Here is a 27,267-nt window from a genome sequence, read left to right on the forward strand (position 1 = left end):
GGGAAGCAAAAGTTAGATCCAAATCACACATAGAACAGTTCAGACTTCCCTGTGGATCAGAGAAGAAATGTGCTTTACGGCTTCACGGGAGTGTTGCTGTCTGCTGTGTCCAGAAGGGCAGCAGGGCACCAGCACAGCCATTATTTGCTGTGCAGTTAAGCAGGAGAAATGAAAGCTCCAGATGCTACAGCCCAGAATGCTGTCTGAAGCCAAAGAGCACATGGCAGACTGACAGGCCAGCTGGTGTCCCTCCTGACCCAAAGGGTGAAGTTCAGTGGTTTATCAGCACTTCATCCTGAAAAGTCCTGCAGGCATGGACACCGTGTGATGAGCATCTAGCTGAAGCGAAGTGAAAGAGCCTCGAAGAGGGCTCCATCTCACTTTCTAGACCAACAAAGCACCCAGAGAGATGTTTGGACCAACAAGAGGTCAAAACTGAGCCTAGATTAAGTAGCTGAAATGTATGAAAAATGAGAACTGGAGCTTACATCTTCTTTAAGAAAATAAAAAGCCCTCTAAAGGAGCACAGGTATTAATTACTGTGACCAAAAAGGCTCCTGTTCATAAACGGTGTCTTTTCCAGCCTCATCTCAAAAAGGTCCTTGGGCTCAGGATAACTGGGAAACTACAGCAAAAGTGGTTCTGTGAGCACAAGGAAAACTGCTGCCTAACCCAGCTGCTCCAGCACTGTGCTCTGCCCGGAGGGACGTGTATAAATTGGGTGGCAGATACATACAGGAGACAAATACTTCCACTTTTCTTGGCCAGCACTGCTCCAAATTTCTATGGGACACACTGCTGGATGAAAGGGGTTTGACAAAGAAGGAAAAGCAAGAGTTTAGTCTGCTGTGTCACTCTCTCGGTAGCCAGAAAAACTAACACTTGCCAGTGCTGGCTCAAAGAATAGGTAGATTTTATCTCCTGACAGATGAGCTGTAATTCAGAGAGACCTGTACATGATCCCTTATCCTGTACATTCACTGTAGGCAGGCAAAGACGCTATGAGATAAGGGATATCTGTACATCACTTTTTATGAACATCTCATTGCATGCAGGGATAGTTTATGATCCTAGTCGTGATAATCGCTTTTACTCTTACAGAGGGAAGTGTAGAGGGGCGAGACATTCGCATGCCCTGGGGCTGTCACTTGGAGGAGATCTGTTTGCTTTACCCAGCCTCTGCCCAGATGCTGCCTGATAACTCAGCACACGGGCTAAAGCTCACTGACTTACCCATGGCAGGAGTGGGTCCCTGCGTCACAAGTGACAAGATCTTTAGCTGGATGGCACAAGCCCCAGGCAGGTCCTAACTCTGACATTGCTGACACTGGTCCAAGGAGACAAGCATCTGACTGCATCCAGAGCTCCGGGATTATTAACTCTCTATTAACTCTCTTCCCTCACTTTTCATGTGCTTCTGCAGTGTCCTCCTGAAGCCCCTTATTTCCATTTTGCTGGCTGCTGCTGCAGGGAATCCCGAGGACCCCAGGATTCACAGTTGGTCTGTCCAGGTCAGCTCTTGCCTCCTGCCCCTTCCCTGCTCTGAGCCCACTGACGAAGTTCAGCAAAGTCTGAAAGGAGGATGGAAACCTCAGCAACAACTGATTTCTAAATCTCTTGCAGTGGGTGGCCAAGCAGGAGCTCCAACTCAATGTGCACTGTAAAGGAGGCAGGAGAGTTTAGCCCATGCACACTCTGCATTTACACAGCATGGATGTGAATACACATACCCACACCTAATGCAGGCTCTTGGCCAGCATGAGGAGACATCCAGGGAGCTGTAAAATTGAGCAGCTGTTGCAGAGGGGCTGCAGTTATTGAAGTGTGTATGCAGACAGGACGCAGATAAGCTGGCAACTCAGCTTCATCAGTACAACTGCTGATGGAACATATTATTTCACTGCTCAAAGGAAAACTTCAATATTACTGGAAAGGATGAGATTCACAAAGGAAACCACACACACAGACACATGCAAAAATATAAAGGAGAAGAAGGATGGTGTTTTACATTCTGGTGATTCACTCTGAGACACAAGAAAATGAAAGAATCTCCCCAACCATTTGGCTCCCCAAATACTAAATATATAAACTTGTTGCTGTGATAGCTCCTCCAGACATGAGTCATACATTTCAAACCCTTATGGGGTCGATCAATTTAACTTCATAAATGAATTACACCACCAAAACCAGACCAATGTATCCAGACTGGCTCGTTTCAGTCTTTCAAAGCTGTTGCTAAAACTGTGTGAGAGTCCAAACGCTTACCAGCAAGAGCTGAAAACAGTAAATCAGCTTTAATAGGCTGTTTTTGTCTACTGTACAGGAACAATGCCTGAAAACAAAACAAAACAAAACAAAAAAAACACCACCCAGACCAGAACTAACAGAATTCCTGAAGGATGTGCAAACTCTGTTTCATTTCTACATGCCTGATGATCTGGGTTTCAGTTTGGTTGTCCTACATACATAACCCACAGAATTTCTGAATCAAGACCAGCACTTTATATCTAAAATATTTAGAAATGCTTCCAATACTGACAAAAAGATCTATTGCCTCCCTCAATAGCTCATTCCTGTTGCTAATTACCCTCAGTTATGTCTAATTTAAATGTGTCCCTTCATTTGCCAGCAGCTTGATATTCTTATGCTAGTATCTGCTACATTAATGCACCCTCCCCTTTCATTTATCTTCCCTCCATGTGGTAAAGTTGTCTTTTAACCTTTTCTTTGCAATATCATTGACATCCTCCTGCCTCCCTTTGAAGATGTCTGTGGTCTCTCACCATGCTATAGTGGTGCTTCGGTTTCATTTATTTTCCTCGTGGTAGGGAGGCAAAAAGAAAAAAAAAAATGTTTCCAACATCATCTTCATTTTCTGCTTTTTTATTTCTCCTGCAGCAAACACACTGCCAGCATAAGATGCCAGGCTGATAAGATTGAAACAAAAGTCAGAATTCTTTACTGTCAAACCAACTTCACACTGCCCTGCTCTCCTACAGAGTGCTGTAAGACCATCAGCCTGGGTAGAGATGGTGTCCCCTGGTATTTAGATTAGGAAATGTTGTACCAATACCATGGAACAGCTGCTGGTAGCAAACATCAGCTTCCACTGTAAAGACACTAGCCAGGAGAGCCCTGAGCTTGGTCCTTCTCTGGATCAGGACCAAATAACTAATCTCAGGTTGTGAACTGTATTATCCAGTGAAATACCGTGAGCCTTCCTTGATTTTGTTCCCCAAATCACAAATAAACCTTCTCTAGATTCAAGGGTGGTAGTGTTGCTTTCCACATTCTCCATCCTCCCAGAAAAGCAGAAAAGATGAAGAAGCAGAAAGAACAACTTTCATTTGCTGCGTTTTATGGTTCACTGTGTGTGTGATGTTCTTTTAATACTGCATAACAGTGCTTTGATTATTCCAATAATGGCATGCCCCCAGAAGAAGAATGACATCTGCTATATAAGATAGGTTTGGTACAATTATGCCTCTTGCAGTATTTCTGTCTCATTTCTTTCAAGGACATGGAACTTCACGTTTTCCATTAAAGCTAGAAAAGATGACTATAAACATGTCTTTTCCTGTGATATAAAGCTCAAACTACAAAAGATAGATCACACAAAATTATTCCTGTTTGCATTCTGAAGACGGAGCTTGTCATTAGAAAGATGAACACTTTATATTCTTCTTACATTTTCTAATATTATAATGACAGATATTATGGCAAGTGCCATAATCTGTTCCACTGCTGTGCAAACATTGCACATCACCTCCCTAATAGCACTGCAAAAGCTAGAGATGGAAGTTCATTATTTTCTTTGCCTTCTATCGGGGTATTGATGATCTATATAATTACTGCAGGTGCAGAGATGTGCAGTGGTGAGACAGCACCAGCACAATTTTCCAGGCAGCAGCACTGTACTGATACTGGGAATGTACTGCTTCCAGCATTATTATACTGGAAAAAAATAGGTCTGAAAAGCTTGGTTTGTATTTTAGCACTTGTTAAAGATTACAGGCAAGCTCCTGTTTTATAGTTTTTAACTGGGAGACAGCAGCTTGCTGCCCAAGCTGATGTAGCTAAAGCTGTATGCCCTGCAAGGTCCTACCATTACCTTGAGCAAGGCAAGGTCAGCAGGTTCAGTTCTCTTCATTTACATCTCATGTAAGAACAGTAACCCATTTTCAGCTTCTCCTCCAGCAACAGAGGCCAGGAAGTCTGTTATGTGTATACAAATACAGGTAGTGTGGAGTTTTCCAGCTCAGCAGATTTCCACTGGAAAACATGGATTTATCTAAAACATTTACTGGGAGTGTACCAGTTTGGGCAGAACTCATGAGCAGGTAGGGAGGACACCCACGGGGACTGGGAGATAACTTGCTTAGCAGTTGGTTTGCCCAGGATGCAGGACACCCAAGTCAGTGCTCTGTTGAATTCTCTATGAGGGCATGAATCTGATCTTCTGGTGAGACACACCCTCTCTGACCCATTTCAGGACCTATTACATACAAACAAGCTATTCATGCTGTGCAAAAGTGCCCGAATTTGTGATCTCATATGAAAGGGAGTACTGGTTGATGACTTGGTTTTACCAGAAGCCCATTGACCTGAGGATGGTTTCCTTCTTATGTATAAAGAAGCATTTAATCTTCCTGCTTGGACTGGGATCTGTTTGACTTCACCTACCATTATCAAAATTATGTGTTGGTGGACAGCAGAGCTAGCCATGGATTACATACAGTACCCTCCACAAATGTAATCAGGTTGAATTATCAGGGATTGAGTCCTGGGCTCCTGGAAATAAATCGTAGTATTACATTTGTCATCTCTGATCCTTTAATAGCCACAAAACACTGACAGCAAAGGCCTATGGTCAACCTTAAGCAAATTGTTTAGGGCACTTTGGGCTGTGGTTAATGTGAACTGGACCCTGCAGACAGATATGTGTGTTCATAACAATATATCTTCAAAAACCCTCCAAAAATCCTAAGAAAAGTGGTGTTGGTTGGGTTTTAGTTGGTTGGGTTTTTCTTATTGGGTAAAAAGGGTATTTTAATAGTGAGGATTTGAAGCAAAAAGGAACATATGTGTACTGAAATGTCTATAACAGTATGAACAAGAAAGGAGCTCTTTCAAATAATCTCCAGTTAGCACGGGGCCAGGAATTACATCATGTTCTCAGAAACCATCAATTACTTTCTGACAGCAGAACCATGATAAGGTCCAAATTCAAGGTCAACCACATCCTACACTTGTGATCTTGTGAAAATGCTTGCCCAATATCCACACACAAAGTGGATCAGTCACTTTTATCTTTCTTTTTTTTTTTTTTCTTTTTCCTTCTGATTCTCTCCGCCATCCCACAGGGGTGGGGGGTGAGCAAACGCCATGTGGTGCTCGGCTGCCTGTTGGGTTAAACCACAACAAGAAGGAAACCCCTCTCCTGTTGTGCTGGTCAGCGCCATGCTCTCTGCACCTCTGGCATTACAAAGCACGGGGCTTCCTCTCCGCCTTCCAGCCTGCCTCTCACGTATGAGCCTGGGGAAAGCAATGGGACTGCTTTTGGGGAATTAGACTTGCCAGAAATCTAATGCACAGAAAAGGGAATCCGTTCTCATTTTTCTTGCGGGCTATACCCTAGATTAGCTCATCCCAAAGCACCTCTCCTCCCCCTTCCTTGCTTCTCCCAGGTCAATGGTGACTCATTGGTACTCAGTAGAGGTTTCTGCAGTTTTATTCATTGTCAGAAAAAAAAGGTTTGAGACTGTCAGATGAAAGATACTACAGAAGTGGAAAGAGGTATGTCTTGTAACTCTGCAGCCATGCACTACGTACATTTCTTTATTTTATTTTCCCTTAAAAAAAAAAAAAATTATACCTGATCCTAGAGTAGAGAGGCAGCTTTTTCATTCATCCCCACCACCCCTCCCCACAGCATGTCCCACCTTGCTGTTTGTGCACGAGGCTTTGGGAAAGGCAGGGGTCGGACATACCCAACAAACGGATCTGTATGACGGCACCGTGTAAACCAAAGAACATCCAGAGGGGCTGGGAAGAGTCCACGCAGACCTGCATGCCGGTGCTGGCACCGTTGTGACTCAGGTGCAGCTCGCCGTCTGAATTCACCATAAATCCCAAGATGTCTCCGCTCTGGAGGGGCACCAGGACCCGGCAGACAGCCCAGAACTCCTTCCGATCGACCAGGGACTCGGGGTTATAGGGGAGGTCGCTGGGGCGCAGGGTGCTGGGGTCGCAGGACGTCACCCCATAGGACAGCGTCCCCGTGCGTGCGGCGTTGGACTTGTTAATCTTGACGAAAATGGTCTCGTTGATCCGAAGGGGTCTGCTGGTGAAAACCAAAGTCCTCTCCTCCCGGGCGTGTTCCAGGCGGGCCACGGTTTGGTCATCGAGGATTTTGACGTGGGCTCCCCGGAGGTGGTGGAAGCGGAGGTCGCTCTCGAGCTGGGAAGGGAGGAGGTGGGAGTGCTGGGAGTTGAGGGAGTTCTGCGGGATGGGGCACGTGGTGGCCGTCACGTGGAAGCTCTCCTCCTGCAGGTTGAGGTCGCACAGGCTGACCGAGAGGCGGGCATCCTCCGTCTCCTGCCGCAGCGAGGGCCGGCGGATGGCGGTGAAGGAGCGGGGCCGCAGGCAGTCAGGAGGAATGATTTCGCTGTCTGCGGGGAAGGGCAGGAGAAAACAAAAGAGGTGTCACTGCAGAGAGAACGAAAAGGGCCTGGGAGTTTGCAAATCGGTTTGATTCAGATGTTTAAAAGGGAAAATCAGAGACCTGCTGCCATTAATACATTTTCCCCTTTAAAATATGGGAGCGGAGTGCCATAAAAAGTATCTGCAATCGATTGCTGTTCTTGTGCTCTCCACACCAGCACCACCATTTTCAGCTTCTGAGTAGGCGGACTCAAAATCGATGGAAAGAATTGACCAGGGGAGGGTCTCCTTGGAGAGGGGAAGCGGAGTGTAAATATATGAAATACACCCCAAACGTGCCAATCAATACCCATGCAGGCTCTGAGTTTTCGTGCCCTGTTTATTGTCTACAGTAATTCTCATAGATCTAGGAAATGAATTTCTAACTGGATATTTTTTGCTTTGAAACAAATGCTATGTTCAGTTCTAATTTATTTATCATCGTATGAAATTTAATTTGTATTCCTGCATATAATTAATCATTAGTGGTCTGGTCCTCACTGCAAACCAGTACAGATATGGATTTCACGGTGTAGAACTTGGGCATATGCTGCTTTCTATAAATAACACACAATCATTTATTATCTCTAAGACAAACAATTAAAAATCAAACCCATAGGCATATAACAAAGAAAGATGACGCTTTCATATTCGTACCCATCAGTGGAAACAGAATTGAACCTTATCCTCTTTGTTAGTCTCACCTGCTGTTTCAAGAGCTAATCATCAATTTATTCAATTCTTTTTCCAGGAAACATAATCACCTGCCTTTAATGCTTAAATTACTTTTATTTAACATATTCTTAGCTACACTGTTACCATAGAAATTTCAAAGAGCAATATACTGAGAAAAAAAAAAAAAAAAAAAAAACGAAAAAAAAAAAAAACATTACTTGAACAGATTATAAAAGTAAGCTGAGATAATGCAAAGATTTATACATATGCTTAACTTTCTGTGCTGCACGAAGCCTATCAGCGTCAAGAGACTATTCTCTGTAAGAAAGCTGAGCATGTGGAGAATTCTCTGCAAAAATTACAATAAGCTATGACCCATATCGACTATTTCCCCACAGGAGCTATGCCTGCCCCAAGCCTGAAGACTGTGTTGTGGCTTCAAGCCAGGCTCCAAACGACATGAGGTGGGAACACCCCATGCAACGCAATCCCCTGACAGTGGCACAAAGCAACACTGCCTGATCCCAGCCCAGGACCTGCCACAAACATGGCACAAGGTGGAACAACAAGAGGAAGAGGAGCAGAGACTCATTCCTATCCCATGGGTGAGACCCTTGCAGGCGACACTTCTTCCAGCCACGTCTCCTTGGGATTTTCTTTTATGATAACAAAAGAGCAGGAACCCAGGTTATTTCAGGATTTTCCCCATGGGATGAGCCCTCTCCTGGTACACCAGAGTAGTGGTTCTGCCCTGGTGTGCCAAAATAAAATGCCAGTTTCTGAATAACCAACATCTACCGCGATGGGTGAGGTCTGACTAACAGCCGTTCCTGCCCATCTCTTCTGGGAGCCCTGACAAGAGCACACCCACACACAATTTGGCTTCAGCAGAGATCTTTGCTTTGCTTAAACTGGATTATTCCAGGCTTCTCTCTAAATAATCTGCTATTACAAGGGAAGCACAGTCTCAAACTAAAAAAGGGCTTTGTTTCTCATATTTGATTTTCCCCAAACTGATATTTCAGCTTCTCTTCCCAAAAGTTAATTAAAGAAAAAAGAGGAATAAATAAAATCAAAAATTACCCCAAGTAATTTAGAAACAAGTTGCATTAATGCTTTGTAATATATGGGCTCGCATTTGCATTGCAAGTGCCCCTACTGGATAGAATTAGATTTATTTTGCCTTCTTTTGGCTGGAAATCCACAGAGGAGAACAAATTAATACTGGCAGCTGATGACGATCCTTTGGTGTAGGTGAATGGGTAGAGACCTTTCTGAATAGGAACAGAAGGTCCTTTCTATTTTATTCCCTGTAACTATGCATGTGCAGCCTGGCTGACAACTGTGATGTGTGGGTAGCTTGCAGCCAGGGTTTTGAAACAGCTTGTTTTCCACCAGGATGCTTGCATTTCCCTTTGGCTGCTGGACAAAATATCTCTTTCTATCTGAAAAGAGGTTAAGAGAGATGAAGTTCTTCCGCAGCCAAGACACATGGCAGTGATAGCAAACCAGGGTTACGCTTCCAACTGTTTTACTTAAACCCATCAGTAGCTCAGATGCCTAGCCACATAAGGGATAAGATGTCTCAAGCATATGGGATTGACTGTGAGACTTAGTTCATTAATGTTTGCAAATATCCATGGAAAAAAAGGATTGCAGTTTACTGGCATTTGAAGTAAGTTTGTGAAAATTTTGAGATGACTCTCAAGAGATGCTGGCCTGCTCCAGGGCTCTGTTTTTTTCACAAATCACAAGATAGCCAGCCAAAGAAGAAAAACAATCCCATTGCATATGAAGTAAAACAAAGTGGGATTCATCTTTTGGGGTGGCAGATAAGTTGGAAGAGATGTGGTATGCCACTTATCCAGAATAAGTGATAACAGCCAAGGGCTATGAAAGAGCAATTCTGGTGAAATGTGAAACAAATGGGGTGACTTTGAGCAGTTTCTTTCCCCAAAGGAACCCAGAAACAAGTTGTTTTCTTCCCCCAAAGCTTCATTTACCACTTTGCTAACACAGACCCAGCTGCTCAACTGACTTTTAATGCCTACAAAGGAGGGACTCTTCATGTAAGTGTGTTCAGGAACATTTCTATTTGCAGAGACAAACCAAAAGCGCAAATCAAAAAGACAGAATGACTTTATGTGATGAGACTGTTCAATACGAAAAGGGTCCCAGGGCCACCACCACATGCAGCTTGGCACAGGCTGGCTGCCCAGAGAGGTTTTGTTGACTTCTACATTAGTACAGTTCTGATGCCGATGTTGTATTCATAGACTTAAATTTCCAGTAGTGATCTAACCTTAGCCAAAGCAGAAAGGATTTCCACTAAATACAAATTTTCTGCTCCTCAGTTCAAGAACCTGAGGCACATTGAATTTTTGCAAAGGAGGCCTGACTTCACAAATTGCTTTGTATCTTCTTCTGGCTTTGATTAAAAATAAAAAATAAAAAAAAAAAATGAGTAGGAGTAATTTATTTAGCAAAGTAGAGATGAAGGGCACTTAAGCAGTTCAGCAGTCTTCTGTTTTCTCCCCCTCTTTAGCGATGTATATCTACAAAATTTATATTCTCAGCAGCTGGTTCCTTGCATACTAAATTAACTTGAGGTATCTTCCTCAGATGAGAGGCTTCAAAGCTCTCCGTTTTCCTGCTCAGAGGGCATGGAGGAGCCTCCTGCTTTCTGCAGGCTCACGGTGACTGCAGCAACACTTTAAAACAGAGGTTACGAGGTGCTGGTGAGCAGCCAGATGCAGCTGGAATCGCTGCATCCAGCTCAGAAGTGTGTCACTACCGCCTTTTATTTGAACCGCTGCCAAGTGTTGACTTCTTAAGACCATCTATTTCCTTAAACACGTGTAATAAAAGTAATATATATTTATTACAGTTATCACATGCATGCGTGTTTACTGTATCGATGTGCACATTCAGACACAAATGCATTTCTAGTCACCAGCATGCACAAGTCACCTCAGCCCTACACAAACCCAAAGGGGATGTACTGCCATCAGGCTGTCAAATCATTATTTCCTTCTTTTCCTTCTCAGTATTGTTTGTTACTGCCTGAAGAGTTGACTTTCCAAGGTCATGAGCAGCAGGGATTCACACACCTGTAGAGGATTTGAGAAGGCAGAGTGAACTTGGCACCCACACACTTGCACGCACGTACTGGAAACTCCAGATTTAACTGCTAGCTCTAGGGAAGCTGACCTCCTCCTCTCCATGAGTTTTCTGAGACTGGAGCAAGCCTCCAGCCTCACATAACCTGAGTGGGCTGCAACCACCCTCCAGAATGAGCTACAGAAGACCTAACATAAATAAATCAAACTTGAGACTTATGACTAAAAGAAAACAAAACAAAATAAAACACACACACACACACAAAAGAAAAAAAAAAAAAAAAAAAAAAAAAAAAAAAGAGAGAGAAAAAAAAGAAAAACAAGAAACCAACAATCAAAGCCTTAAGATTATGGGAATCAGGCTGATAACCTGATAATGTAAGAACCCATCCCATTTCTCATGATCCTTCCTCCCAGGAGAGAGAGATGCTGAGAAGACAAAGAACAATCTAGGGATTCCTTGTGTCTGGAGAAAATTTCTGTCCTCTGCTACTAAGTAGAATAAGAAATTGGTAAGGTCAGAACCTTGCTGGCATGTTCCTCTCCTTCTAATACACATCCCCATGTTCTTTCCTTCCTTCTGTTCTTTGCTTTACTTCTTCACAAGTGCATTCCTCTTCTTTCGAGCCCTCATTTCACTGGGTAATATTATTTTTAATGTGTACTGGTGCTCACTATGTATTTTCCATGACCAAAGAACCTCACAGGTGCTAAGCTACAAAAAGACAGCCTACAGTCAGTGGCACCTACAGGAATGGACTGTGTAAATGTACAACTGCAGAAGGAGTTATACCGTAGCACTCCCACCATGCTGGAGCAGCTCCATTCCTACTCAGGAGCTCAAAGGAAGGCTGCTTTCCCCACTGTCTGTGCTATCTGTCACACGGGGTTATGCAGGGAGGATAACGGGGCTTCCAGCACCATCTCCTCCGTGGTCCACAGCAGACTTGTGCAGCCAACTGCACATCTGGCAACACTTTGCCATTGAAGGGGATGTCTCTGAAATATGAGGCAGATGTATTGGGCTGTAAAATAATATCACCCTCAAATGCAATCGGGACAAGAAGCAAACCTATGCTCCTGGAAACCCTTCATCACACACAGCCCCGTGTTCCCCATCGTGGGAGTGTGGGTATTAATCCTGACCGCAGTCCTTGCTGCCTTGCTGAGCCAGTCATTTCGAGCTGATGCATGCTGCTGGGAACCACCACGCTTCAGCCCAGAAGTAGCCAGAGGAATTTCTATACATCGTTTATAGCTCCATTTATTATGAGCTCTAAGGCAGCTGAGGACTGAAAACTCAGCAAAATGGAAACAAATTATATTCTCACTAATCCCGCAAAAATGAAGGATGAAGATCATTGTGACCTGGGGGCAAGGAGCAATACTGGCTCCCAAATCCTTTTGGCTGCCAGCTTTTCCAGCGTGTGTACAGCACCCAGTCCACAGCACCACCTCGACTGGAAAGAAGAAGAGCAGCCCTGACTGGATCTTGGAAGAGGAGTGCTGCCGTGTGGCCCTGGGTTCAAATTTCACCCAAATTAAGGGGCAAATGGAAGCCGATCTGCTGCAGCTTGCTGCACTCACAGTGTCTGAGATGTCCTCACTACCAGAGGATGCTCTTGCTCTAAGCTATCTCAGGCTCTGCCACGTGTATCTTAACTGTTTTACTGCACCAGGACGAGCTAAGCAAACAGGAGAGTGAAAATCACCCTTACTTAAAATAAACATGGAGGAAAAAATGAGAAGTGAAGAAAGCCGAGGCCACGCTCATGGTCATTAAGAGACAAAGCTCCACTCACAGAGCACGTCCAAAGTGCTCTTGCCTGCTGGCAGCGTGTCAGAGCAGACACTTGTAAAACTATTTGTTTTTCTGCAAGTTTGTACGCTCCATGTGAGGTCTGGGGAGGAGGCTGGGCTCTGCTGCGCTCAGCGTAACGCTGCCGAGACCCGCACGCCCGAGTGGATGCTGCTGCTGGGATGCTGCACACGGGTCTCCCCCTCCCCTCCCCGCTTGTTACTGTTAAATCCTGAATTTATATGATCCGAGACCACTCCATTGTGTTTACTTCTCATAAACCATCAGGCGCCAGAATGCAGCTTCTCGGATCATGCAGTGAAGCCACTTTCAAGAATTATTGTAGCATGTGGGAGGCAAATGTTTAAAATCTCTCAAAGGAATGATTCAGACTAAAAACCTCCTTTGCCATATACTTAGGAATTCACTTCTACAAAGTACATTTCCCTTTATGAACAACCGAGAAATCAAACGACCCAAGTTATTGCCTCAGATCAACCATTCCTTCTCCTTGCAAAACACCCACATAGAATCAAGGACATCAGTTAAATAAACACCTACTTATACAATACCTGCACATGTGCCTGTCTATTTCGTTGATAGTATAAATAGTTTCAAATAAAGCTGCTTCCTTCTGCTCTCGTTGCTTTGGCTCCTTTCTTTTTTTTGCATGATTACAGGAATATATGCAAAGCTACAGCCAACAGATGATTTCACTTGTAGCAGCTATATGTGTAAGATGCCCAGGGTGCTCTTTAAGAGACAGCAAAATCTGCTCTGGGGCAAACAGCATCGAAGATCAGGACCCAGCTGCTGGGCTCTGCAGCAGAAGATGCTCCTCACCGCATGAACAGAAGAAAGGTGTAAACGGTGAGTGGGAGGCAGAAAGAATTACTGTTCTTATTTTATAGACTGGAAACTGTGGGATGGGGACAGTCCAAGGGGACAGTCAATTTCTCCAGCAGAGTTCTTGATTGAAACCTCTTGGGTTTCTTGGGATTCAGCCCAAGGCACAACAAAACCACCCCATTTCCCACGTTGCACCCTCTCATTTCCCACCTCTTCACTCAATGCTTTATTCTCTACCTGCTGCTCCTCTGCTTCCATCTGCAGGTTCCTCTCTCCACCTCAAAACTCAACCTCTTGGGGCCCCTCATCCATTACAGGATCCCGATGGTCAGTATGGAAGCTGCTGTTCAATAATTCCTTCTTCATCAACACACCAGCTTGGCTTCACTGCATGGTCAGCGGAGAGCAAATGTGTTTTTTATGTGCATTCCCATGGCTAATGTGGGAGTTAAGGGTTACATGCAAATTCTGGCTTCCTGCTCGTTGCAATTTGGAAGCCGAGCTAACTGATACAGCAGCCATTTTCATTGCAGGAAGGAGAGCTATGTAAATCAGCTGAGCCCATTTATTTGCCTACAACCAACACAATCCAGACTAGCTTTCTGAAAAGACAGTCAGTTGTCTTGCCAATACAGCTGAAAACATCAGAGAGAATTACTGCTGTAGCCAAGGGGTAGACATCAAAGTCCACTCCAAGGGTTACAAAGAGACCAAAGCTGGAGTTCATCTGTGGGAAAAGTCATTCATGATTATGCAAAAATTGTCACCAGATTTTAAAACTGGTCTGCAAAAGAAGCCAGACCATTGACCCTGTGGATCCAGCTGCAAGGCTATGAACATCTTCTGCTTTCACAGAAATTATTGGAAATCAACACTGCTTAATTAGCACCTCACTGGACTGGCCTTTGCTTTGTGTTCCTGTTTGTTTGGATCAAAATCAACATTTCTTTCCAGGCATTTTGGGAGAGATTGAGCACTAAAGCTGTTTGGTTTGCATGGTTCAGTTTTGGAGATGTGATAAAAATGGGATGGAAGAGAAAAACTTTGCCATGTCATTGCTACTGGCTCCTAGATGTTTGATTAAATCCTTGTGCAAATCTGGTGATTCCTGTGGCTGTTAGCACCAAATCCAGCTTTTGAGGGAGTGGTGCCTTTGTACCATTAGGTACATCAGGTGTCCTAAGGACATGTGTCCTAAGGATACAAATAGCCTTCCTTGACTTACCAGGATTATCACAGATTTCTTGTCATGAATGGTCAGTGCTGTACTCAGAGTACAGATGAAATATCACAGCAAAACAAATCAGAAACAAACAAACAAAACAAGCAAGCAAAGAAAGAAAGAAAAAAACAGATTTTAAAAGAGGGAAAGGAATGTGTGCTTACGTACTGCAAGCCTCTGAGTTGGAATATCCAGAAAGAAAAAAAATACAAAACCCTGACTTTAAGAGAATTGCAGATGTTTTTAAGCCAGAGTGAACAACTGTGGCTTCCAGGCCAGCTTAGCAATCGAATTGATCATCTGCGTATTTTTTAATAACGTCTATGGAATGAAAGCATACAATTTCGTACATGGATAGACTATAGTTTAAGGGACAAAGGTTGAGTACTGACTTATAAATCATAGTTTTGGGACATGTGCTATGTAACAAAGTGCTCTGAACCAGTCTGGTTCATAACAAACATTCATGCAATTCTGCATAACATCTGTAAGCATGTCAAATTGATTTGAACATATGAAATGGCACAAAAAACATAACTAGCCTCATAGAATTAAAATAAATTACTGTTTTCCTTAGCAAATATGAATGTTTTGAAAGAGCCTGACAGTAGATTATGAAGAACAAACTTCCATACGCGTGTTATGGCTGTGGATTTGTTTTCTTTTCCACAAAAGCTGATGCTCAGAGTCTGCAGGGTGTTGGCAGCCTCTGTGTTACAAACAACACATTTTGTTTTTTGTCCAGGAAGGCTTTTCACTCTGGGTAAACTCATCTTCCCCATCCAGCGGTCACGCAGACAGGCAGATGTCCTCAGGTTAAGGATGTGCTTGAGCACTGCCACAGCCACCTCTGGATGTTGGCACCTCCTTGTCTGGTTCCCTGTAATGTGGTCATGGGTTTTCCATTTGATGTTTCCTAATTCCTCATGAAGTCATAGAAAGAAGGTTTCAACAGAAATCAAGTGACTTGGTTTTGTGGAGACCAGTTAATCCCCATCATTCCCTCCTCAATCTATCTCCTACTCACACGCTCTCTGAATTTTTCTCCCACCCCCAATGAAAGGATTTCCATCTCCATTCCCCCAGACCTGCTGGACTCCATGATCGGATATTATTATTCCTGGTACAAACCACAGAAAAGCAATCAGCACTTCTAGGATCATGCCTACACTATTTTTAATCTCAGTCCTGCCCCCCTCTGTACAGTGTCTCACCTTTTCTTTACATGTCCTCTTATTCTTTCTACCACTGGAAAATCTTTTACTACTTGTTTTAATTACCTTTGCAAGACTAATTCTCCATGGAGTCTGACAATCCTTACTTCATCTGAAGCTTCCTGATCTTTGAATGTGAATTCCTCTTTAGAAAAGTTTTTTTTTTCTTCTTTATTTTCTTTCTCCATGGGAAATTAAAGCAATAATTACAATTCCTGGTTGTCTAATAACTTTACGGGGCCCTCTTTTCATACCCAGTGGCTCCACCAGCACTATCATCCCTTTTACCCTCCTTGTCTCCTAAAAACTTTGACCCTCTTTTATCATACCTATTGAAGTAAGACAGTAGCCCAGCATTACACGCAGAGCTAACCCCACAGCTTTACTTTTTACCACTTACTGTCTCAGATTGCTATGGGCCCTCCAACAACTCTATTTCTAATGCTCTTTGCATTACTGTGAGAATGTTTCCATAGCATCTCAGTGCTCACAGCCAATTTCCAAGCTGCATCAGACACATCCCTTTACCCCCTGAATCATCTGACAGCAATTTTCTTCCAAACAAGTGCTTTCTCCCTCCTTCCCATCCATCATCCTCCCTCCTGTGGTATTTATGTACCCTGCATTTATCCTTTTTCACCTGCTTTCATTTCCCCCTGTGTTTTCCTGCCAGGAGTGGAGATGATGAGTACTTCCCTAACTCCTCACCACATGTCCCAGCGAGAGGCTCCTACCATTGCTGACAGCTTTACAGCCAGCTGAGCAGTCAATGCAGCAACAACCCCCTTGTCTCTGCCACAGCCTCCTCAAGGTCCAGCATCTCACTCAGCATCACTGCTCATTGACCTGAAATACACCACTAGGTCTTCCCCACTCCCTTAGGAATCAGAGAAATGCTGCTAGTGATCACCTGTGCCCATAAAGTGCCTCTTCTGGGGCTCATTGCAGTCCCTTTTTGTCTGCTAAAGGCACTGATAAATGATGAATGGTCTGGGCATCAGAGGGATTTTGCCTCCTTGCAATTACCTAACTAACAGAACCTAAGAATACAACATTTTCTGGCGAAGACACAACCTGTGTAGGGCAGTGATAACACTTAATATTTCAATCCACTGTCTGAAGAAAAAATAGATTGAAAAGATACAGCATTTCAGGATAACCTGAAACAAAGCACTCAGTTTATCTCGCTTCCTTTTATCAAAGCAAATGACTATTGAACCAAGAGCTACTGCAGTTGATTTCTGGGGCTTATTTAGAAATTGCTCTGGCAATTCTCAAGATTAAAATGTTATTTCAAGACTCAAAATGGAAATACATCATTTTGAAAATAATGAAAGAAAGCAGCTACAGTTTGCCAAAATTGTTTCAATTTTTTTTAGCAATGACTAATTAAGTTTACAGAACATCTCTCCTCCTCCATGCTGGTTCCTCACCTAAAGATCCAACAATTACATTTCTGAAAGAATGCACATAATGCTATTTGTCCATAGTATTTTCTTTGTCTTAATTCCCAATATCCACTTCTTGGAGAATTTCTACCCCAGAATCTCATATGAAGAAGCTCTCAAAAAATGTCTGACTTGTTTTACACATGTACAAAATGGCACTGCAGCTATTACACCCCATCTACTCCACTCCTATTCCAGAGCTTCTGTGGTCTGCAAGAACCATTCTCCCAGTGATGCACAGGAACAGTAAATCAAGGCTTTCTTTGATGAGCTTGGTCTAAAATAACACAACTATTGCATTCAGCAACAATTCAGAAAAGTTCAGCACCTGTTTAGGTCTATTCTATTTCACAACAGCACTTAAGCATCCACATCATCTAAACAAATATTTATATCCCACTGAATACAACAGGACATACACACGAGTGCATTAGTAGTCTCAAATCAACATAATTTTCTGCACCAGGGCTACACAGGGAAAGATTTAAAAACTACGTTCCCTGACAAAAAAAAAAAAAAAAAAAAAAAAGTTCTTATGGCAAACTCCAGTCTCCACCACTGTCCCATTGCATGCTGCTGGAGGAGTAAGCAGCAAAGGAGATTTCCTAAAATAGTAGCCCTGAATCAGTCATTTTAGCTGTCACAGATGGATGAAATTAGGAGGGAGAGTTGATGCTCAATTCTGCCAAGGTATGCAATTGGAAAGTTCATCTCTTCCATAAATTCTTTATATATTCAGTCATGACAAATGCCCATTAGGCTTTTGATTTCTTTACAAGTTATTTTGATGCCCTGAACTAAAGAAACTATGCATCTTGTTACCAGAGTCTCACCTAACTCCTGAAGCAGAGGTGAATTCTGCTCTCACTTACCCCAGGGAAAGCTTCAACACCTTGGCTATCAGTAAAGCTGATTTAAATGCACAGATGATAGGACGTGGCCTCAGAAGGTTCAGACAGAACAACAGGAGGCTTTTCTGAAGCTGCAAGTTGAAAGTATAAATAAGACTAAGCCAGAGGGCTGCAGTCTGGCTGTCAATCAGGGCAGTGTGACCTTGCTGAAGCCAAGGGATTTGCATGAACAGAGTTCATCTGACGTGCGCTGCCTGATGCTGAATTCAGCTGCAGCCCCAGCAGACAAACCCTCCTCAGCCCCCTGAGGAAGGGGGCCTGGCCTGAGGACTCGGGTGCCAAAAGTTTCTGCTCTTTCCACATCCCACCTTCCTACAGCACTGCTTTTCTTCCTCTTCCTCCTCCCTTCTCACCTGGTGCTATAAGCTTAAAAACCCCTGGTCCTGCTGGGATCCTGGAGTTGGAGCCAGCCTGGAATGACTCCAACAGTCCTGTGCTGGACTGTCAGATTTGAGTCATGCACAGACGCAGGGGAAAAAACCCTCCTGGGGTCATTTCACGGCTTCCTCAGAAAAACACCACACCAGCTATAAACATACCACCGTAGAGACACCTGACTTTACAACTGGTTTGTGCTATTACTGATCTCTGGGACCTGTGAAGGAGGGGCCAGGGATGGTGAAGACACAGGCACCTAAAAATGCCGTGATTTTTATTTATTTATTTTTTTGGCTCTCTTCCTTTTCTACAGGGTGATTTTCCTTTCCTTTTTGACCTCTTGTTAAATGACCATGGCAGGTACCTTCCTCTGTCATTTCTCAGCAGCTGCCTTTTGCCACATGATGCCCCATTGTGCTGTCAGTGCATTTTCACTAGGATTTAACATTTCAGCTGATGCCGAAGGTCACCCTCTCTGACTGATGTATGCTCTAAACCTCTTCCTTACCTGCTGCTAATGAATTGTTTTTGCAGCTATTTGCCTAGGACTGGGTACCCGTGTTCATTCATGCACTTTCAGGTTTCAAACTGTTAAACTCCTACATCTTTATTGTCACCCTTCGTTATTCCATGGTGCTGTACTTCTCTAATTTGGGAAATTGTTGATCAACCTCTATTTTTTGGTGGTTTGTAAAGAGTGATATTTAGCTCCAGAATGTCATGAACAAGCCTTGTTTTGGAGATTAGACTGAACTGAGTATAGCCTGCAACAGAAGAGTCAATACAGCAACATAACAGGCAAGTACCCAGCTGAGATCTATATGGGCTAAAGAGATGGTAACCAGTACAGGGATGCAAGGATTTTTCACCCCATTAATATACTAAATTTTTCTACAGCTTCTGCGGCAAACTTTAAAGCAGTATTTGGTGACAATGTTATTGTGAACTTCTCTTCATGTACTCTGAACTGTTGTAGGGAACTATCAAATCCTTTCTACATAATAATAAAAATTGCTGGGCTTGACTGAAATGTCTTCGCCAGCGCCAGTGATGTCTTGTTCAGTCTGAGGAATCTGGGATGGATCCCAGAGCCGGTTATCAGAGAAAAATGGTCCCTCTCACCACTCTGCTCAGTGCACTCCAACCATTCCGGGTGCTATAATAGCACTGACTTTTAAAATGTGTGACTGTTTTTTCATTTTCAACAGAGAAAATGTTCTTTGTTACCAAGCACTGACACAGCTCAGTGCTAAAGTCTGGGTAATTCACATTTGCATCCATTTTTGACTGCCAAAGGATGGCACAGGGAATGCACATCGCTAAAATCCATACGTTTCTAAAAGCTGGAAGAGAGGAAAAAGCAGATGATGTACTCAAATCTAGCATTACCCTAACATCTAAATCAAAGAAAGAAGGATTACTACAGGCTGAATTTTTATTCTATGACTCTTTTTCATAACAAAACAAGAATTAAAAAAGAGCAGTGCCATGACTTTCTCCCAGAAGGCGGCCCAGGAGGTGTGCGGGCTGGGCCCACCACGCCATGCGTGCTCTGCTCCGCTTAGGCTGGAGCCGTGCTACCGGCCCCACTTTGCTCTTTACAGGAGACACAAAACACACGGACAGCCGTTGCCATAGCTACCCCTTTACGTCCTCGTGTCAAGTTTCCCCGAGCACAGAAATATTATTTATAAGGTGGCTTAGGTGTGCTTTGCGCCTGGCAGTTAAAAATGGCAGGTCCCATCCCAGGGGAGCTCGCGGCCCGAATTAGACATAACACAGCGAGAGGGCACGATAAACACGGCACGGGGAGAAGAGGGTCGGGGAGGGACAGCGAGCTGCCGCGCGTGCACCCTGTCAGGGCTTTATTCTCCACATTAAACCACATTACAGCTCTGCATCCCTCTGCAGTTTTACTGCAGTGTCCTGGCGGCCAGCTGTGACTGCCCAGCCATGGCAGGGCCCGACCCGTGGCCTCCCCAGGCAAGGCCACAGCCTCCATCCCGGAGCTGAGCTGAGTCCTCCCCACGCTCTGCTAGGGCGCAGTGGTGCACAGGCACCGACCAACCTTGGTGCTGGCCTGGGGAGCAGGTTTAGAAACCTAAAACTTAAGTAGACCAAGTTACTGCAGCCTTCCCTTCCTCCCACAAGCTGTAAAAGCGTTACTAGGGGTGGGCCAGATTGCCAGCGCCAGAGAACAGAAAGTGCCTCCACCTGCCGGCTTGTCGACAGCCACCATGGGGCATCCCAAGCCCTTCCATCTTGCCCAGCAAGGCGAGGTTCACCAAGATGTGGCTTGTGCTTGCTTCATGCTGTCTGTGTGTATGCTGACCTGGTGAGAGGACCTCCAAAACCTGCAGATTAGAAGGCACCACCCTCCAGCTCTGTCTGGAGGAGGTCACCTCTACACCCACGCCTCCTGCTGACTGCTGGTCATGCCCCAGTGCCCAGGTTTGGAAGACAAGTCTCAGCTGCAGCAGGGTGTTGGCATGGCCCTTCCCAGAGGCACCAGAGCTACAGCATGCTTCACAGTCCATTTGAAATCAGCCATCCCAAGTAACCTTCAGAGTCTATTTTCTCCACCTCTCAGCCCTCCAGGAAACCCTCTTCTCTCCAGAAATCTGACATTTCTTCATCCCAGCTTGTTTTCCAGGTCAGCAGCCTCATTCCCCAGCACTCCCAGTCATTGAGCATGGGTGTTTTCAATGCTGTCACTGTCTCTGTGCCTTTGCCATCCTGCTGAGTGCTCCTGCTCCATGGGTGGCTGGAGGCAGAGCTCCTGGAGATGACTCCTTTGACAGCAGCTCCATGCTTGCTCAGAGGATGCTTCACCACTGCTGTCTGTACCTGCCATGTGTCCCAAAGCCATCCCAAGCACACATATTGCCAGCCTCAGAAATCAGCAGGATGGGAATGATTCAAGGGACAGATAGAAGTAAGCTGTGCAGCTAAATTCAAAGTTTGGGCAGTCCAGTGGCATTTTGAAAAGGATTGGGATGGCACCAGGCAAAAATGTTATTTGGCCCTAAATTAACTAGATGTAACACTGGATCCTGGGCAAACCTTGTTGTGTTGGGACATCTGACTCTGTCCTGCTGCAGACAGGTATTAGGAAAAGGGACACTTTTCCTCCATAATGAACAAAAACCCTATGAGTGCCTGCACCCAAGCACCGCCCAGTGCCAAAGCTGCATTTCAGCCACAGACAGAAAGCCCAGTGCAGGCTGCTGGCTGAGGTGAGGATGGTTTCTGCCTTGCTGCAGCTCAGCAGCACCAGATTTCTCCCATGCACGAGGAGGGACAGCACTCACAACTATTTGGCTGTTTCTGATATTTTACACTGAAAATATGTTGCTATGGAGAGCGTGGGGCAGGAATGTGCAGCCACTACAACGCATTCTGGCAGAAGCAGCCCACAGCTTCGGCTGATATTTGCAGGCCCTCTGCTGCCATCCCCATCAAGGCTGAAAATAGACCTAGCACTCAAATGAAGCATCCGTAATCCTTCATTTCTTCCCATTCCTCCCTGAGGCACAGAGACTTTTCACAAAAAAAAAAAAAAACATACCGAGCATCCCACGTGCACCCTGACATCACATCGCCGGTTTCTAATTCCTCACTGCGCACGTGCCTTGAAAAGGAAATTCCTCCAGCTCCATTTTAATTCCGTGTCCTATTTGTGTCTGGAAAGCAAGTCCCCCTCCTGAGTCACCCCCTGCCAGTAATCACAGGTGCTGCTCAGTCCTCATCACCTTCAGCCACAACATAAAGCCCATTCCTTGTGCTTGCCCACCTTGTTGCCCTGCTGGCTCCACTGCATCTGATCTCCCTCATTTAAACCTGACCTTAGCAAAGGTCACTCAGCTGCAGGAAGCAATCTGCAAATACACATTTGGCACAGGAGAAACCTCTTTGCACTACTAAGTCTCAGCCTTTGCAGTTTCCAAAATGCTTGGGCCAGATCCTGAATGATGCTGAACATTTCTGCTCTCCCTGACTTGATGAGACTTGAGAGAGCTCAGCAGAAGCAGCGCAGACCTGAGTCCCCAGCACCATGAATGAAGAACAACTTCGGGGTTTTTCTTTCCTGTGAATTTTTAAATATCTGATATCCTGTTTGTTTTCTTTCTCATATTCTGAGGGACTGATAAATCCTCAACCACACCATAAACGGCCAGCCATCAGCCCTTGATTTCTAAAAATGTATTTGTATTAAGCTAAGAAATTATTTACAGAGGCCATAAACATCCTCCCAACATCTGGCAGCTGGGAGAGACTTGGAACTCACAAATTTACTTACATTGTAAACCACTTTCTAATAAATAAATAAGCTCTTAATATCTCACCCACAAGAAGAGGCACATGGTGTACAGCACTATATTTGGGGTCCTTCAGAGGTGAAGGATTCAGCAGATGAATTTCTCTGAGGATCTTTCTTTAGACAGTGCATGCTTATGCCCAAATGAATCGTGAGCTGAAAATCTTTATTTTGACATCAGCTTCAGATTCTCACATTGGTTTGGATGCTGGGAAAGGGGTTGCTTGGTTCGTGTTTTGCCTGAACCAGTGCCAAATTCTGATCAAAGGGGCAGAAGAGAGCACTTAAAAAAAAAAAAAAAAAAAAAAAAAAAAAAGCCAAGTAAATGCGTGCTGATCCTTTAGTAGTCATCCTCATGGGATGGACTGCTGAGCTTATGAGCTGGCTGCTGGGGTGAGAATGCCATCAGCTGCCATGCCAGGAATGAGCTGTGGTCGCTAGGGCCCACGAGGGGTGGTGAGAGCATTTAAGGTGATGCAGATGCAGTTTTCAACTTCTGTAAAATCCAGCTCAGTGCCCATGAGGATAAGTGGCTGGCTCAAAGCAACCCTGGAGTAAAACCAATGTTGCCAGATCAAGCCTGATCCAAAATTTATGCTTTGGAAAAAAATAACAATAGCCTTGTACAAAATCTGAGGCAAAGGTGGACTGTTTCCACATCCTTCACTTATATAAAAATAAAAAATAAACTCTCCCTTAATTTTAACCTTTGCTGGTTCACAGCAAAGTTTAACTAGCAAACAGGAAGAAAAATGTTCCACTCTTCCTCCCTGCTGCAGACATGGAAGACAGGAAGGAATTAATCAATTATTAAAGTCAGTTTTGTTTTAATCGTGTGAAATTATACTCACGGACAGCTAGAGACCTGAATGAAGAATTGTTAAAATAGGAGCCCCAGTGTAACCAGGTGCTACTGTATCATAGGTGCTCTGTGGCCAAGCTTCCTATGAGGGTTTTCACAATTTATCTACAATTAGAAATACCTTTGGAGATCTTTGACTAATTGCAGAGGAAAATAATAATAATAAAACTCCCTCTCCTATCCCCTGCATTCCCTATCTGCCCCACTGGGAAAGATGAAACTGGATCCAAATTCCCCCTTCACCGTTGAGTCCCCCACCATGGGCACTTGGCACCTTCTCTGTAGGTAGCACGGCCAACCCCAAGCACAGACCTGATTCTCTCTGAGGGGTTGGGGCAGAAGGATGTGGGTGGTGAAGGTGCTGGTTGTGACCCCAGCTGGCAATAAAAACATAACCAGAAGCAAAATAGCCTCTCCAATGCCCTCGGTTGCTGTGAGTCGTCTCCCCCATGTGTCCCCTGTGCGGTCAGTGCAGAAGCTCTGCAGAAACATTTCTCAAACACAGTGAGCTATGTCCTGCTACATATTTTTGTATAGCTAGTATTTTCCATCCAGCAAGGGACTATTCCAGTAAAATTAGGCAGAATCTCTCTGTTTTCTTAAGTAAGATAAATGAAAGGCAAATACTCGCTGTTGTTCTTCAACAGAAAAGCATGTGATTTTGCATGTAGTTACCGAAATCCTTGAGGCAGCACAGACTGCTTGCTGTTGATCAGACAGATCTGGGGTGGGGTTGAATGAAAAAGCAGCTCTGTGCTTTCAGGAGTAATGGTCTAAATTCACCCCTGTTGTAACACTGCTCCACTCACCCCAAACACGAATTCAGCCCTACAGTTTTGAAAGCGTGCATGGACGGCATGAATAAATCTCATCACCAAGACTTTCCTACCACTCCTGCTGAATATCCATTCCTATTAGTCAATGTCAGGCCCTGGGCAACATGAAAAATTGCAGAAATCCATCCTGGCTGTCACTGGAAATCAAAGGTCAGTCTCAAAAACCAAAAGGCTCCTTTGAGCTTTGGAAGGCATTCATATTTCCAGAGTACAAAGTGCAATTGTCAAAGCTCTGCACGTTCATGTGAAACAGGAAGGAAAAATCAGACCCCGACACCAGTACGGGACAATGGGACCCCGGGGAAGCACTGGAGGAATGGAGCTTTTCCTGGGAAGCTGTTTGTCAAAATGTTAAAATACGATCTATTTACACAATAGATTGGAAAGTGCTGACAGCCAACACCATGTTAGAGGACAGGATTTCAGATTAGAAACACTGGCCTGGTTAAATTGTGAGTGTGTCCTAAACTAATTTATGGATTCTCCAAACAGAGCAAAAATGCTATTCTCTGTCCTGACCTGTTTTGGTGGGGTTGCCACCTCTGTTTTCACCATTAAGATTCCCTCCCCTCCACACCCACGTCCATCTGCCTCCTCCTGCTCCCCTTCTCCCACCTCTTGCTCTTCGTGCTGCCAGCCCTGCCCAAAGCTTCCCCACCACCACTCTCCCACCACATCTGCAGCCCCCAGTTGTCACTGCAGCTGTGAACAGGCCGTGCTGTAATGAGCTCGAGAACAAGACAGAAAGTCAGGCTCCTTAGCTTCTATTCCCATCCCGTCTGCTCCACAGAGGGATGCCATTTCATCCCTGTGACCCATGACTTGAGTCCTCCTCTTGTGAGCAGCTCATGATGCTCTGAATGTCCCCAGCAGGTCTGCGGGGAGGTAGGTCCCAGGGCCTGCGATTACAGGTCCAGTGCTGCCTTGTTAAATGTCAAAACTTCTTAGGTGTTAAAAGGGAGAAAAGGCCCTTTTAAGTGTTTCTTTGGTGAGCAGATGGCCAGCAGCTGAACTTCTCTTGTAAATCTGTGCAGTTTTAAGTGGGAAACACAGCCCAAGAGACTTTAAATAAATCTGTTGTACGCTGGCGTGAGAGAAGTATACAATCCCTCCTGTCCTTGCTGTTACCACCACGCGGTTCAGCAGCCTTCTGTGTGGCTGAGCCTTCCCTGTCAGTTGCAGAAGGCTTTCTGCTGTGCTCCTAATCCTTGGAGGACACCTGGGATCAGGTCTCCCTTCCCAGCCCTCTGCTTTGGTCATATTTGTCACCTCCATCCAGTATCTAAGGAAAATCATCAGAGACTTCATGTCTGATGACTCAGTTTTTCAGATCTGAGTCTCTGCTTTTGGTCTGCACACACAGAGGTATCTCCTGAGAGAAGCACAAAGCACAGCTTGGCCAGAGCACTGGCTTAAATACATTTCAGATCAGTTAAGATGATGCTGACAGACAGAAAGGAGACGCTTGGGCTTCTGTTTACTCATCTGCTACCACAATCAGAGGAAGGAACTCTATCTTTGGTTTCGTTGTGTATCATGCCATAATCTCCTTTCAGGCTTCACATGCAATAAGATGGGGTAGTATTTCCAAATTGCCGTGTCCATGCTTCAACCCACATAGAAAAATGCAGAAACATTTCAGGATACTTGGAGCATTGCTTTCAGAATACCCTAATAAAAGCATATCTGAGGAAATTGTCCTGGTAACAAGGACAAAGAAGAAAGCTCTTTTGTATCTGTCAAGACTGTTAGTTTGGGTATGAGAGTCTCCTAAATTTAGCTTGAAATTCAGCTCTGCTCCATAAAGCAGTCAGCATCTCCTCTGTGCTGGAGACCGAGCACGGAGGAGCAAACCCTGAATAACCGTTGTGGGAACAAGCCAATACAAAGTAGCTCTGCATTCTGTAATTCCACTAAAATAACTGAACACATCAAGAAGTATTCTGGTTTTCAAGGGAATTGCCACACTTTCCCCTACACAGAAGCTGCATCCTGGGCTTGTTGTGCAATGCAGAGAAGCGCAGGGCCAGAGGAACACTCCCATGACAACAGAAACAACAACAAATTTACTCTTCTCCTTCACTCAGATCTGTCAAGTACTGTGAACACATAACCTGTAGGAGCTAAATACATTCCTTTGCAGTTTTACTCAACTTTCAGTACGTGTAACTCTTATTTTTCAGAAGGATGCCTCTGAGCAGCTGAGAGACGCTTCAAGCTGCAGCCCTTCTTCCCAGATGCAGTGCCCAGGTGGACAGCTTGATCTCACTGCTCCCCTACGCTTTTCAACAATTTCTCCCTGCTGTCTGCATGTGATCTGCAGTCCTAAGTGAATTTCCCTTTTCTGCGAGACACATTCTGTTATTTCAGTATAGCACTGTCTAGACAACTGAAAAAGTGCGAACAATTTAATGGATTACTCTCCCCCTGCTTTTCATGAAAACGTTGAAAGTCTGGAAGATTTCTGGTCCCTGTGCAGTCTGTTTTGTTTTCTGTCGTTTGGTTGTATGATTATTGGGGGGGGGGGGGGGGGGGAGGAGGGAGGGTTGTTGGTTTTTTATACCCAGAGCTGTAAGCAGTTATAAAGAGAAGCTCAAAAAAAATGTTATTATTTCCATTTAGTGAGAAGGCTGTCCCACCATCAAGTTTTCTACAAGATTCAGTAATTTATCTTTATTCAGACAGTTCTGTGAATAAAATGGTTACTGTCCTAGCAGATAGAAAGCAGACACCATCCTGCCTCCCCTTGTAAAGCAACCGACACTCCTTGGGAACAAGCAGCCATGGTTATTAAACACAAGAGAACAGTCCCCTTCACCCCTCTGAATTCCATCCAGCCTCATCATTTCCTAAAAACCAAGAAAAAAGATGACACTGCAAAATGTCTTACATAAATTTTCCTGTCCCAGGAGCCTCCACAGCCAATCCAAAGGGT

General features: G+C 44.5%; 1 protein-coding gene across 3 annotated transcripts in view; it reads right to left on the reverse strand.

Annotated features, from left to right (window-relative positions):
* NEURL1 (neuralized E3 ubiquitin protein ligase 1) overlaps positions 1 to 27,267 on the reverse strand; it is a 153,946-nt gene that overhangs the window by 11,532 nt on the left and 115,147 nt on the right. For all 3 annotated transcript variants that reach the window (XM_082764181.1, XM_082764183.1, XM_082764182.1), the window contains exon 4: positions 5,991 to 6,671. In XM_082764181.1, the coding sequence (XP_082620307.1) occupies positions 5,991 to 6,671 (681 nt within the window). The remainder of the gene's footprint in view (positions 1 to 5,990; positions 6,672 to 27,267) is intronic.

Source organism: Aythya marila (assembly GCF_965140915.1).
Source record: "Aythya marila genome assembly, chromosome: 7".
Lineage (NCBI taxonomy): Eukaryota > Metazoa > Chordata > Aves > Anseriformes > Anatidae > Aythya > Aythya marila.